General features: G+C 34.8%; 1 protein-coding gene across 2 annotated transcripts; it reads right to left on the bottom strand.

The window, feature by feature from the left end:
- Positions 1-547: 547 nt before the first annotated feature.
- Gclc (glutamate--cysteine ligase) lies at positions 548-7686 on the bottom strand. Of its 2 annotated transcripts, XM_090119780.1 has the most exons (12): positions 7463-7686; positions 7200-7365; positions 6910-7021; positions 5744-5927; positions 5476-5648; positions 3691-3890; positions 2747-2943; positions 2407-2578; positions 2061-2258; positions 1752-1886; positions 1327-1508; positions 548-1026 (listed from the first exon to the last, which is right to left on the bottom strand). In XM_090119780.1, exons 2-12 carry the CDS (start codon positions 7347-7349, stop codon positions 855-857), a joined length of 1875 nt encoding a protein of 624 aa, XP_089975906.1. In that variant the 5' UTR covers positions 7350-7365; positions 7463-7686; the 3' UTR covers positions 548-854. The 2 variants fall into 2 exon arrangements, with proteins under 2 accessions (XP_089975906.1, XP_089975905.1); XM_090119779.1 differs by having other exon boundaries at positions 7200-7686.
- Positions 7687-13667: the final 5981 nt, after the last annotated feature.

The following is a 13667-nucleotide window of genomic DNA, read 5'->3' as shown; positions in this document are numbered from 1 at the left end:
TATATAAATAAGACGGCATTTCCTTAAGTTGTAAAATAGTACGTCCAGCGTTGACGAAAATAATTGAATTTATTGGAATTTCTAAACAATATACTTCGAATAATAAAATCGCTCACAACCTCTCTCAACACACACAACAGCAATTAATGGTAAACTTGCTCATAATCCTTATAGGATCTATATACTCAAAAAATCATGTTTGTAGTGCTGTTATAAACTAATAGCTAACATAATATAAAAAGTTAGTTAGAAGAAAAAAATACAGTGTTTTTAAAGGATCATCATCATTGGCCTATACGTCTATTACAGACGGTTTATGGTGCTATGCCTGAGCAATGCTTTTGGTGTCCAAACAATCCGATGCGAGATCGACATACTTTTCCGCAGGTCCGACAGGGGAAGTTTGCTGGAACAGGTTCGTTTTCGGCTTGGTGACGTTTCATCCTTTTGCTTGCGAGTACTCTGAACCACGCTTCGTCACAGAATCTGCAGCCCTCGGAAACAAGTTTGCGCCAATCAGATCGATCATTAGCGAGTTAAGTTTTAAAGGATACGTCCTATGAAAAGCAATTTGTATTTTTGTCAATTTTGGATTAAACACTTTCTTATGGTCATATAACCATTAGTAAAGAATTAATATGGGATGTCATTAAAAATGTATAATTTCACCGATAAAATTCATAAACCTTTTTAGTTTTCCATGTAAAACCCTTCTAAAGAACTATTTAACCATCTCATATAAAATAACTAATAAACATTTTTAAATTATTATTGTAGGAGTGAGTATAGTAACAAAGCCCAAAAACCGAAGCCGCTAGTCGGAAGGCACTACGTGTATGTATTGTGGGTAAAATTTAGGGACAGTCTTTGTTCATCATTTTAGTAAATGCTTTGGGAATGTCTTCGTTAGTCTTGGATACGTTGCTGCTGCCGAGCAGCGTGGGCGCCGGGATCGAGCCCGTTTGTATACCGTGGGCTGTCTTCAACAAATCATAGTTTATCTTCTCCGACACAACCGAGTCCTTCCTGAAATGGTACATTATAATCAAAATAACGGAACAGGCATTATAAGCCAATATTGGTCGAAATAATAAGTCTTATATTGAAAAATGGAAAACAATAAACCGGCTAATATAAGAAAAATATCACGTCGCAATATTTTGCGACTACTTTAGAAAATTTCTTATAAGACATTTTCTAAATTTCTTAGTACATATTTACGTGTTTTCTTGTTCAGAGATTATCCTTTTCATAAACTTAGATTCGAATTATGTGGCATTTCTATTTCTAAATTAAGATCTTCATGTATATAAATAATGAACTCACTGGTAGGCGGGGTGTTGCGTGACGAACTCGCGCATCCAGGTGGCCATGGTGGAGATCTCGCCGGCGGCGCGGCGCTGGATCAGCTTGAGGTACTGCTGCACCGAGCAGTGCGTGTCCGCGTCCACGTCCATGCCCGACAGGTACGACTCGATCAGCGGCACCAGACCCGGGAACACGCCGTCCTGGGGACACATGTATTGTCAATAGACGGGTAGATTCAAGCAAGTACACTCCATCTAGTAGGATAGGTTGGGACGCATCATTCCAACTTATAAGTAATGTACAATGTTAAATACTAAAACTAATCAAATTATGTCAAACGTATGTATATTGAAGTGATCCCCGGACCCCGGCTTTGGAACAAGATCTAGTAAAAATGATATTGAATACAATATATTAAAACAGATAACTGCATAACAACATGCCTTTCCGTTGACGATCTCGTTGATGGTCATCTCAGCGTACACATCGGCGTCGGGCGAGCGCACGTCGCGGCGGAACCAGAACTTTTCCTGTGTGCACGCGCCGCGCCGCTGTGCGCGCTGCATGTTCTCGTCCACCTGCACAATAACATCTTATAGTAATTTGTATATATGATGTAATTTTTTAGTCGTCATTAGTTCTGCTTTTTTGATGCAATGCAATGCGTTTTATATTAATTATAATCTATTTTTGTTTGATTGTATTTGAGAAATTATATTTATTTCACAAATTTTTATAAATAGTTAACATACCTTACTAATAGGTAGAACAAAGTTCAACCGATAGGACAGTATAACGCGCGTGAGCAGGACCACAAAGCAAACATAAGCCGCGTTCTCGAAGTCTGTGAGCTGCGCCTCGCACGGGCGGAACTCAACGCGCCAGCCAATACGCGAGTTTGGCGGCGGCGGCTTGAAGCGCATCGTCTGCCAGTTCGTCGACTGAATGTTCTAGAACACCACGGGTTTCTATTTGAACGCGTCAATTCGATGTATTAAAAAGATCTCACATTAAATACTAGAATTAAAAAAAATTGCATGTATGTATTTTTTGTTAATTTTTTTTTAACAAAACTTTATAATTAGGATTTGAACTGACCTCAAAATGGTCAGTGTCATTTTCGTCATCTTGGTTGACTTTTTCGGAGAACAGAGATACGGTATCCCGAATAAACAAATGAGCAACATGCAACGCAAGCGGGTGATCGATGCCGCCCTCGCGAAGGCGTCGGTATATGTTGGGATCGTGCACTATTTGTATATCATTGTATCTGAAAAAAATTGCACGATAACATTTATAACAAGAGTTAAAAACTCTTAATAAAATCATCAATTATTTCGAAAGTTACAAAGTAAAATGAGTCATTTCCATATCTTCTTTAAGCTAAAGGTTAACAAGTACGATAACGAAAAAAATTATACTTAAAAAGTTCACACACTTCTCATGCTCCGGCGACAGATAGGAGTCGATGGAGTCATAGCGTGATTTCTGAATTCGGAACTTATTATTTTTAAGCGGTTCGAGCCCACGCTCCTCCCGCGTGCGGCAGTCCACAGACGCGGATATTACGTTCCAGCGACAGTCCACGTCCGTGAGGTAGCCGCGGTATATCGGCGACGCTGCCGATAAGGCCAACTGAAACACGCAATGATGAAAGGAGCTTTGATATTTGACATTTCAATTTTTCATGAGTGGAAACCACATTTGGTCCAAATCTGGGGCATCATTGTTTTTAATTTGAAAATTTGTTGCGTAGATAGATTGATTGTTTATCTTATTAAAGCGATAAGATCTTATTAATTAAAAAAAATGACATTAAAATAATAATTATTATAGTTAGTATCTTAGAAACAAAAAATGTTAATTGATCGTTTATCCAAAAATAACATTATCGCATATTAAATAAATATAGGAAATTATAATTGAGTATAACACAGATAAGGATTTATCTTAGCTAGTAGAAAATTAAAACATTAAATAAATATCAAGTTGTTAGTTGATATATGGCCTTGTAGTTTTTCACAAGTATAATTTTAATATATATAATTCAACCGAATATAGCTCAGACATAGTTAAGTACAGTCTCATAAAATAATTAAAAAGTCGATAACCTTGTTTCGGAATGATAACCAACCAAGTTTTACGTACTTGTATTTACAATGTAAAATGTAAATATATAGAATTATTGACTATTGTAATTAAAGATTTCAATGAATAATTATCTATGTTACGGCGAAAGTCGTAGTCAACTATGTCATGTTATTTTAAATTAATGCATTCATATCACTGGACCAATACAATCATATTGTACAATTGTACATAATATAAAATAGAAAATTTTTTTTTCTCCTCAACTTAAAAGCACCTAAAATGTATATTCACCATAATTGGGCATAAAGGTGCTAGTTGATCGTAGAGAGTGCGGGCTTCAGTAATGCAGCACGCTTGGAACGTAAGCTGCAAGCAACAGCAGCCCATGCCCATCCCCATTGCGTCCATGTACACACAATCGGGCTGAGCCACTCCCTTCTCAAGCTCGTGATAATTATCTACAGGTATCTTTGTATTGACATCGCGGAATACTGCAAAGAAACGTTAATATGTGTATTTTGTTAATTAAAATTGTAAATAAATGCATAAAACGCTGCAAATAAATTAAAATTGAATAAAGTTTCCTAGTAGTAGACATAGGACAGGATTTTTAATCAAACTGTAATGTTAAACGGTACTTTATCAACTCCGCTGTTTAATAGTACATGAAATTAACATTTTTTTGTTATGTTTATATTTGTAAGTAATCAAATATGTGATGATGCATTTACGCATTCATGTAAATAGAGAAGATAATAACGAACAGATGTAAAAATATGCATATATTTGCCTTATTCGCGTATTCGCGACGAGACGCGTATTATGCTACGGCCACACTACCTTACCGTCTACCGGGCTGTTACCGCAATAATTATGGCATTAAATTACCGTCTAAATTACTGCATGAACTGGTGTGGTTACACTAGAGTTTACCTAGATATGTCGGTAATTATTGGCATTTTCTGCAGCAAAAAAAATATTAGTTAATAATTAATATATAATATGGTTTCTGTAATAATTCATCAAGGATTCTTTCTTTTTAAAAAGGATTATTTCTTTTTCAAATCATCTATTGTACTTGGAAATGATAAATTTTGTTTGATCCGACGCCACGCATCATTGTGTACACTGCGATTTTTATAGTTCTTCTGTTGGTTATCCCCAAGATCCCAAAGAGAAGAATTCCAAGAAATCCAAAAATTTGCGCCATCGAGCGCTTTTTCATTTGACCACTCCATGTCGGTCGATACGTGCGTCGCCGGTGAGCTCATATTGCACACTGGACAAACGGTAGTGTGGCCGCATACGCAATAATTACTGCGGTAATCTTCTTTGATGTGCGAAAGAATACCGCCGCCGGAGCTATTGCCTACCGCCATTTGTCATATTGATTGGCATTGTAGAATTATGGCCATAAGTCATGGTTACACCTAGGTGTTGTTAAAGTTGTGGCAATAATTATTGGCATATCACGGTAGTGTGGCCGTAGTATTACGAGCAGTTTTTAGGACGATCACGATTCAGGAACTTACGTACGATTGTTTGAACAATGGTTCGTGACGACACTCGTATACGAATGTTGAAGTAACGCGGTGATGTTCACACGACTGTGTAAATGCGCCATGATGACATATTAATATTGATAAATGCATCTTGTTAAGAGTTTAATAGAGGCTTGTGTACTTTACATAGTACACTCTAATATTACTCAAAAATAAATATTTAGATTGGTAAACCACAAACTATTAGCTTCAAATAGGAAGGAAAAGAGTTATTGCACTTTAATAAATAACATACATAATTATAATTGTAAACAACCATACACCATATTTTTTACTATAATATTATGTTTATAATTGATGACTTGCAGAATAAACATTGAATCATTGACATTATCATAGTTTGTTTTTACCACTTGCGGTCTAGATAACTAAGAATGATAATTTAGTACTATTCCCTTCCTGCTCAAATGAAAAAAAAAACTTCTATATATGATATTGTATTATACAAATATTTTTTTTATTGAGATTGAGAAACAAGTTATATAATAGTCTAACTATTTCTTATTTAACATACTTGGTAAATTTACTGCCACTTTCTCTCCTCTTCTGTGTCTTATGTTAGATGTTAGGGTCTTGAAGCGAGGATGCCCAGGATAGATGGATTCATCAGGAAAGAAATGTGATCTGGTCACACCTGAACTTGGTGTTGGTTCGTAAGGTGGGCTTGTAAACCCTGGACAACCTAACCTAGAAACAATGTGAATTCAAAGTTAAAATCAAATTTGTTTTAGAAATTATAGTTTTTAAATGCATTTAATTTCATGTGAAAAATATTGTATTACCTTGGAAAATTTGTAATACTCATTATAACTTCACCATCTTTCAATAATGTACTAGCTTCAGCTCTACGGAACTTCATATTGGCCTCTACAATATTGAAATGTGCTAAAAGGCCTCCATATGGTTTTCCTGGTGTACCCTCTATCATGTATGCACCATATTCTGGCCGCCACAAAGATTTTACATCTAATAAGTAAACAAAAAATTGGATAACTTAGCAAACATTTATACTAACTAAACAATTAAAACCAAGTAATAGTAATAAACTACCATTAATTACTTCAATATTTTTTATTTCTTTAACAAATCCTATAGATGAGTTTGCTGGATGTCAATATAGAAAATATGAAATAATTCGTTCTTTAACACTATGAAATCTTGTTGCTGAAATATGACTCAAATAACATGAAGGCCTATAAGTTTACATTTCTAAACAAGTGCCGTTTTGAATGTTTATTCAACATGTAAGTTGAGATTTCCTTTATGTTTTCCAAGCAGCATTGATAAAGTCATAATCTTAGAAATTTTTTAAAAGCTTATTTTTTATTTTTAGTGATTGGTAAGAACAAGATTTTTGATATGTACATAATTGATTCATAAATTTGATAGACAAACAATCATACATTCAGCCTATATTCAATTAACATGATGAATTGCAATTTTCTAATTAAACTAGCAGTTGATTATATGTATGAATAACATACATTTAATTATTGACTGTAATCTGTTCAAGGCATTTTTGAACAATCATCATACTGTGTGTTATCTTATCTAATAACAGTTAACTGCTTCTACAAAAAGATACTACAAAGAAGCTCTAAATGAATATTTTGATTTGAATTCATATGTTTTTAAATAAATGCATTGAAATTATACATATAAGTAAGATTTTTTAATGATTACATTTGATAATAAAATGTTTGAAATAGTTAAATAATAACTATACTTAATATTTTGAACCAACAATGAGTCATGAGCAATGAAGCATGAAGGCCATTACATTGAATTCAATTCATTATAAAACAACTCAATCATGACACAGTAGGTTTAGTAAAAATTAATTCATATCATGCAATAAAATTAATTTAGACCAGCTTCGTCATATAAAAAAAATTATGTTGTGTAGTAGTTGTTAAGTCAAAACATATTTTAAATAAATAATAGTTACTTTGAGGATCTTCTATTTCTTTCTTTTGTAATTCAGGTAGAATCTCATCAGCTCTCAAGCTAACTGTTGCACGTTGATTTTCATCATCAAATTTTACAATAATATATTCTACCTGAAAAACAATGATTTATAATTTTATAATTACTTAAATTTCCAACAAGTTTACAAAAAAGGACGGATGATTACGGACCCAAGGGCCGCAACATTATGTCCACCACACAGCACCATAGTTACATACATACAAGAACACGGAAGTTTTAAATTAATTAAATTAAAAAATAAAGTCTTACCTCATCCCCCCATTTAAGTACATCTCCAGTTCGATCTCTGAGTTTCTTATACAAATTAATGAATTGTTCAATTCCGTGCTGGCGCACATGTTCTGCTAAAGCTTTTGTTTCTTCCCAAGTCAAAGGGCTTCCTTCGGTAAGTAATCCCATTCTAAGCACTTGGATTCTAAAAGGATTAACACGCGATTTGCACACACTTTTCAAACATACACCACTATAACAGAATTTTCCTAATATTAAAGCAATATTCATTTACTGTATACCAGTAATTGGCTTCGCGGTGGTGAAATATTGTGTAAAGTATACGATAATTTAATCGATTTGAGAGTTAGTTTAGTTTGAGTATAGAATGCGAACGGCTGTGTTATTATATATGTTTCATAGTGATTGTAAGTATGACTAAGTTCATTTGCAATCAAAATATTTAATTTAAAAATTCAATTTACACAACTAATACAAATGACTTCAGAAAGACAACAATCTTCTGTCATTGTCAGCACAGCTTGTCAGTAATTGATGTCAAAGTCAAATTTTGACTGTGCCTCAGAGCGTTTTCACATTATCCGATCCGACATCGGATATCGGACGCCGATAGCGGATATCCGATATGGGGGCAAGTAAAATGTATGATTTAGATTTTTTTAAGATTTCTATGTACCTGTTTTTCACATACCGGTCCGATATCGGATATCGGAGCCGACACCGATATGCCCGTGTGCTGTCGGACGATAATGTTCAGTGCTACAATATATCAAAACTATTTAGTAAATAGCACATCTGTGAGCACATCTAAATAATGTGCAGAAATTAATAATATAAAATCTTTTTTATTTTTACTTCTCCGTTTTTTTTCGTGTGTACTTGGTACAGCTTGATATATTATTTAGGGTGTATTCCGTTATGCACTGCGACCACTGTAAGGTGTGACGTCAATTCAGTATACTGTGAAGCCGTTCCTTTATAGCCAGTTATACTGGTTACGATTTAAAACGGAACGCAATCCAGTATACTGTCAGCCGCATTTTTTGACGCAGCACTCAAATGAGTGTATTAAAGACGTTTTCTAGAACATAAAAATAGCTGTGTTTTACCTGAAAATAAAACACATATTAAATACTTACCTATATTTGAAGCTTACTTCATCGAGAAGGTACCTAGCTTTTTCCGCCTATTTTTCCCTCTCTTTCCGTTGTATATATGCTATCTCTCTCGCACACCTCTCCACCAGGTGGCGGGGCGCACGATAATGTCGGGCGCTGGATGTTTTTCATTGAGTCGAAATCCACAACAGGTGGACGTTAAGTGTAAGCTTCAAATATAGGTAAGTATTTAATATGTGTTTTATTTTCAGGTAAAACACAGCTATTAAACACTTGACCGTAATTTGAAGCTTACTTCATTGAGACCTGTTTGTTACCCACCTGGTGTACAATATATGGACGCCAATGTGAATTTGAATACATAAGTAATTACTTATTTCTTTATTTGAAAGAGTAAGGTGTGCAGATAGTATACCTACCAATAAATCACACAAATTTTTATATTATATAATATATTAACAATCCCAGATGAAAAGTTAATCAAATAAGAACCAAAAAGTTAATCATAATGATTAAAAGTATTAGAACTTATGAGATTGGTTCAAGCGTACCTTAGTTAACCTTTTGGGCTTGAAAAGTTAAAGTTACTACAATTTTCACTATCTTTAGCGTAAATCTGCGAAAGCGCCAGTAACGACTTTCAATTACGCATTTAGATGTTACTTACAAAATGAAGCAACAGCTGATCCCGACGAGGCAAAAATACCTCAAACTCAAACCTTTATTTATTCAATTAGAACTCTGTAGAAGCACAATTGAATCATCTTTACATAGAATTACCACCTGTCTCAACTCACACAGTTTTAACCCAACCTGCTACAAGCGGACAAGAAGAGAACTTGGTCCTTACTTTTGGGGTCAGAAATAAATTTAAAAGGTCACCCCTTGAATAAGGCAATAAAATATCAAAACAGGTAAACGGTTTTAATTATAATACAGATTTTTAACATCAAACCAAACCGTGCGGTATCTATTAATGTTTAGAGCCAACGCCACCAATCATAATCTAAACATGGCTAGTACTTTCAGTACAATGCATGAATTATTTATTTAAAACTGATAGGTCATAAACTCTGTACTGGAAACAAATATACTGAACTTAACTCTTAAGAGACTAAAATGATAAGGAGCTTATCTGTGTCCCAAAACTGCAATTACTACAGCCAAGTACGTTACTTTTAATCAATTCGGTTTTAAGATATAATTATGATTTACATAAGAACTTATATACCGAAAGCCTCGGGACTACATAACGTGACTTATCTTCTTATATATAAAAATGAATCGCAAAATGTATTGGTAAGCGCATAACTCGAGAACGGCTGAACCGATTTCGATAATTCTTTGAAGTACGAGGATGGTTTTTATGTAGAGAAAACGTAAGTACCACGAGCGAAGCCGGGGCGGACCGCTAGTTTATAATAATAGTGTTTGTGCACAACACTAGGCAGTCAACAGCTATATGAACGTCAGATAGGAAAAGAGCCAAATTTATCCAGTCAGTAACAAAGGATTTTAACTATAGTTACTTTATTCTAATTCAACCAACTACTACTAGCTACTCCGTATGTCTTTTGGATAGACGGAGGCAAGTAGGATTTTTATTCCAACTATATCATTTGATATTTTGAAAATGTACTCCACATTTTCATACCGTCAGAGTCATTTTGCAGATTATAGTGGTGCAGCACTGAACACTGTCTATTAGGTGGCTGATGCTGCTGACCGGGCCTTCAGTTCCGCTTTCCAGAATACCTTCACCCTTCTAGGTGTTACTACTACTGAAATAGCGGTACTCTATCGCGTCGTTCAGGTCTCTAACTGACTAGGATTTCTCATATTATCGTAACAACCCTCGCTCGTTCTAACGAGGATAAATTATCGCCAAGGAATTCTGCTGCAGGATAATGGCAAGAGAGATTATAAGCTTAACTATGCAATATTATGTTAAGGAATATGGTGGGTTTTGAATACTATCGTCGTCTGAAAGTATCTCCTTTCGATTAACTGCATTAAGGATGCAGATCTGATCCCATCTTTGTTCCGTAGGAATGCTACGACAGTCTAAACGTTACACTGAACAAAGAAAATTGCCCTGAATATAGTCGGTTGTTCCAACATCCGTAATATGGCTAGCCTAAGGTTAGTTATCCCTTGATTGTAACTGCTACCAATGGAGGCATTGCTCTTGTGTTGTCCACAGTTGTGCGAGTGCAAAAATGAAGAACTGAGCTCGTGGGGAGCTATGTCGAATGAATCTGTGTTAAGATTATGACAGTATAGGACAGTTAGCTGTGGATGCGAAGACAGGACATTACTTTATTCATCCGTAAACACGCGAGGCAGCCACGGACAGCGATATAGCAAGAACTAAACTAGCAAAGTTTAGTTCGCTTACCAGACTTTGTCATGTTTTAAATGCAGTATATCCTCTGAATAGCATTGCATTTATGACTATTGATAAACTTAATTCACCCGTAAACACGAGAAGCAGGCACGGATAGCGATATAGCAAGAACTAAACCAGCAAAGTTTAGTTCGCTTACCAGACTTATATTTTAAAAGCCGTATAGCCTGTACATTTCATTTATTGCCCCCCCCCCCCCCCAAAGCAAAGAAATGAGAAGTCATTTGGCAGAGCTTTCTCGTTAAGGGTAGGGGTTCCAAGTAATATCTAATAATAAGAGGCTTTTGTTTGGAAAGATTGACTTTCCGTTATTTATCCTCTATCCTATGTAACTCAACAGTCAGTATTCTCAGCATTCGTTGAGTACTTAAACGTTTTACGTTAATAGTTGTATATTACTTTATTATACAATATAATAATCCTGGTGGGATGACAAAAAACTTGTCTAACAAACGATTATCCTAATCCCTCAGCGATTTATTGTTTGAGCCCCGAAGAAAAATCTCATGGGTGCAATAATGAGGTCAAATGGGTTGAAAAACGAGTCAAATAAATTGCCTACAAGACCGGGCAACTAAAATAGGCCTATGAGAGGTCAACTATACGTAATCAATCGTCATTTGTTACATTCAATCGCTTTGCGATTAAAAAATCTCTTCCGATGTTTGTATATGTAAATTGGTCGGCTAGTGCCATTTAATTACGATACCAAACATACCGTTGACACAAGGCTTGGTGACAATCCTCGAAACCACCGCCACAAATCATCTGCGAGATGATATTTGATCCGACTCGCCTTCCTTTGTTGTGATTAGGCTTTGCATTGGTAAATACAATTTGTTCAATTCCAATTTCCATAATTGGTAAACCAATGGTGGTTTCCTGATTCCTGAAGCGTAAACTTTTAGGATACGAAGTATCAATTTCATGCGCCCATTATTTGACGTATCTAACCTTTATTGTATTTATTAGGTCATTTACTATACTGCCCACTGTGAAGTAGATTTCAAAACCTTTTTCTACCTACCTTAGAAGAGTGAAGATCCGATACGGTCATATCCAAAACTTCTTTCGTGGGTCCTCGTTGACAAAAGCAAATATCTATGATCATTTTAATGATCAATCCTTTGTATATTTGCACCAATCGCCATTAAAGCCCCGCGAGGGCTGATATATATTTGCACCATTTCCCCGTGGGGACGGTTGTTATCAAAGCCCCGCGAAGGCTGATATATATTTGCACCATGTCTCCGTGAGGTACTGTTGTAATCAAAGCCCCGCGAGGGCTGATATATATTTGCACCATTTCTCCATGAGGGACGGTTGTAATCAAAGCCCCGCGAGGGCTGATATATATTCGCACCATCTTTTCCGTGAGGGACGATTGTAATCAAAGCCCCGCGAGGGCCGATATATATTTGCACCATTTCCCTGCGAGCGACAGCTGCGCGAGGGATGTTTGTAACTAGAAATAAGTAGGGCCTGCCAAAAAATGCTTAAGAGACACCCTGCGAGGGTGAATTTGACCTGGCTAACCCCTGCGAGGAGTAGTGGCCACATTTATGTATTCTGCTTCGAGCAAGAATACACCTTAGTGCTAATATAAAAATAGCAGTAAATAATAATCATTTAAATAATATAGCAATTAACAAGGTCCTTTAACTTATTTTCCAATGTTAGCGACATTTAATAAATTCATAATTCAAATCAATTCACTAAATTTTAAAATGAACTTCGATTCATATTTATTTTTGTTCATGCAATCGATGTAACATTTAGTTGCTTTATATCCGTTAACATTCCTTACGAACGCAACCATACCGTCGTAGGACGTTATATTTAATTGCACAAAATAATCTCCACTCACCCGCAATTTTTTACTTTTTGTCAAGGTGTACAAGTTTATAATATTATTCTAAAACGTTAGAAGTGAATTGTAAATCCTTTGAAATAAGTGTATCTAAATCTAATTTATATTAAGATATCTCGATAATTATTATACGATAACCCTTTCAGCACAAGTTCAGTAAACCAAAGAATTTAATTGTAAAATTTTGGTACTTACTCGTTTTAACAAAAAAGTTGCATCATTTGAACATAGGAAACGTAATTTTCAATCAAATTAGCCGTGTGTAATATGTCTATTTTCACATAAAAACGGATCAGAATAATACTCATAAAAGGACACGTATAGACTACGGATAGTTTTGAATGTGTGGAACATTCATGGTACGTATCTACTATACAAGAGCGAATTCCATCATTATTCAGTTGAGCGGTAACTCCCGTACGATTTATAAAATAAAATCACAACATGTTCTGACATGTCGTGACTTCTTGGAGCTGACTCATCTCGTTCGATAATTTTTAGTAATAAACTATGATAGGAATTCCGAACCGTTCCTAGCGATAACGACAATGTAATAAAGTCGTAGCAATGGATTGTATGCCTGTAAAGCTTTGAGTTGGCTCATATCCATACTAAGTATTAATTGTAATTTTTCCACGAAAAATTCACTTGTACCCTTGTAATAAAAACACATTATTAAAAATGAAATAAAATATTAAAAATATCTATATACAAGAGAGGGTATTTGATATATCTAGTAATATCAAATAATCACAAAAGTAATATTAACGATTCGAGTAAAGCCGAACGGTAACACCGTTAAAATAGCTTTACTCACAGTATTAAAAATTCAAATATTAATTAGTACATATTGCATAATGAAATATTTCAAAAGAAAAGTTACTATTTCAAGTAAAATGTAACGGTTGTATCGTTAATTTTAAATATCTTTATTCATGCTATTAAGTATTTAAGCATATTGAAAAATAAACTATTGCTGAAGGATTCATTAAAAACCTCAGCATTTTAAATAAAGTCCAACGATTATACCGTTGACTTTAAAGATTTTTACTCATTTTTAAGTAAAATATTATTAGAATAGATGTAAAAAT

This window comes from Colias eurytheme, chromosome 3 (assembly GCF_061535395.1).
Source record: "Colias eurytheme isolate Ceu_HAF_F1 chromosome 3, ilColEury1 Martin Lab GWU primary, whole genome shotgun sequence".
Lineage (NCBI taxonomy): Eukaryota > Metazoa > Arthropoda > Insecta > Lepidoptera > Pieridae > Colias > Colias eurytheme.
This window is presented reverse-complemented; position numbering and strand designations above follow the sequence as displayed.

Coding starts and splice junctions, on each gene's coding strand:
- Gclc (XM_090119779.1), bottom strand. CDS start 7,451: ATGAATATTGCTTTAATATTAGGAAAATTCTGTTATAGTGGTGTATGT. Junction 2,944..3,690: donor CACCTTTATGCCCAATTATG/GTGAATATACAT, acceptor TGCGTGTTTCAG/TTGGCCTTATCGGCAGCGTC. Junction 1,509..1,751: donor ACGAGATCGTCAACGGAAAG/GCATGTTGTTAT, acceptor ATGTGTCCCCAG/GACGGCGTGTTCCCGGGTCT.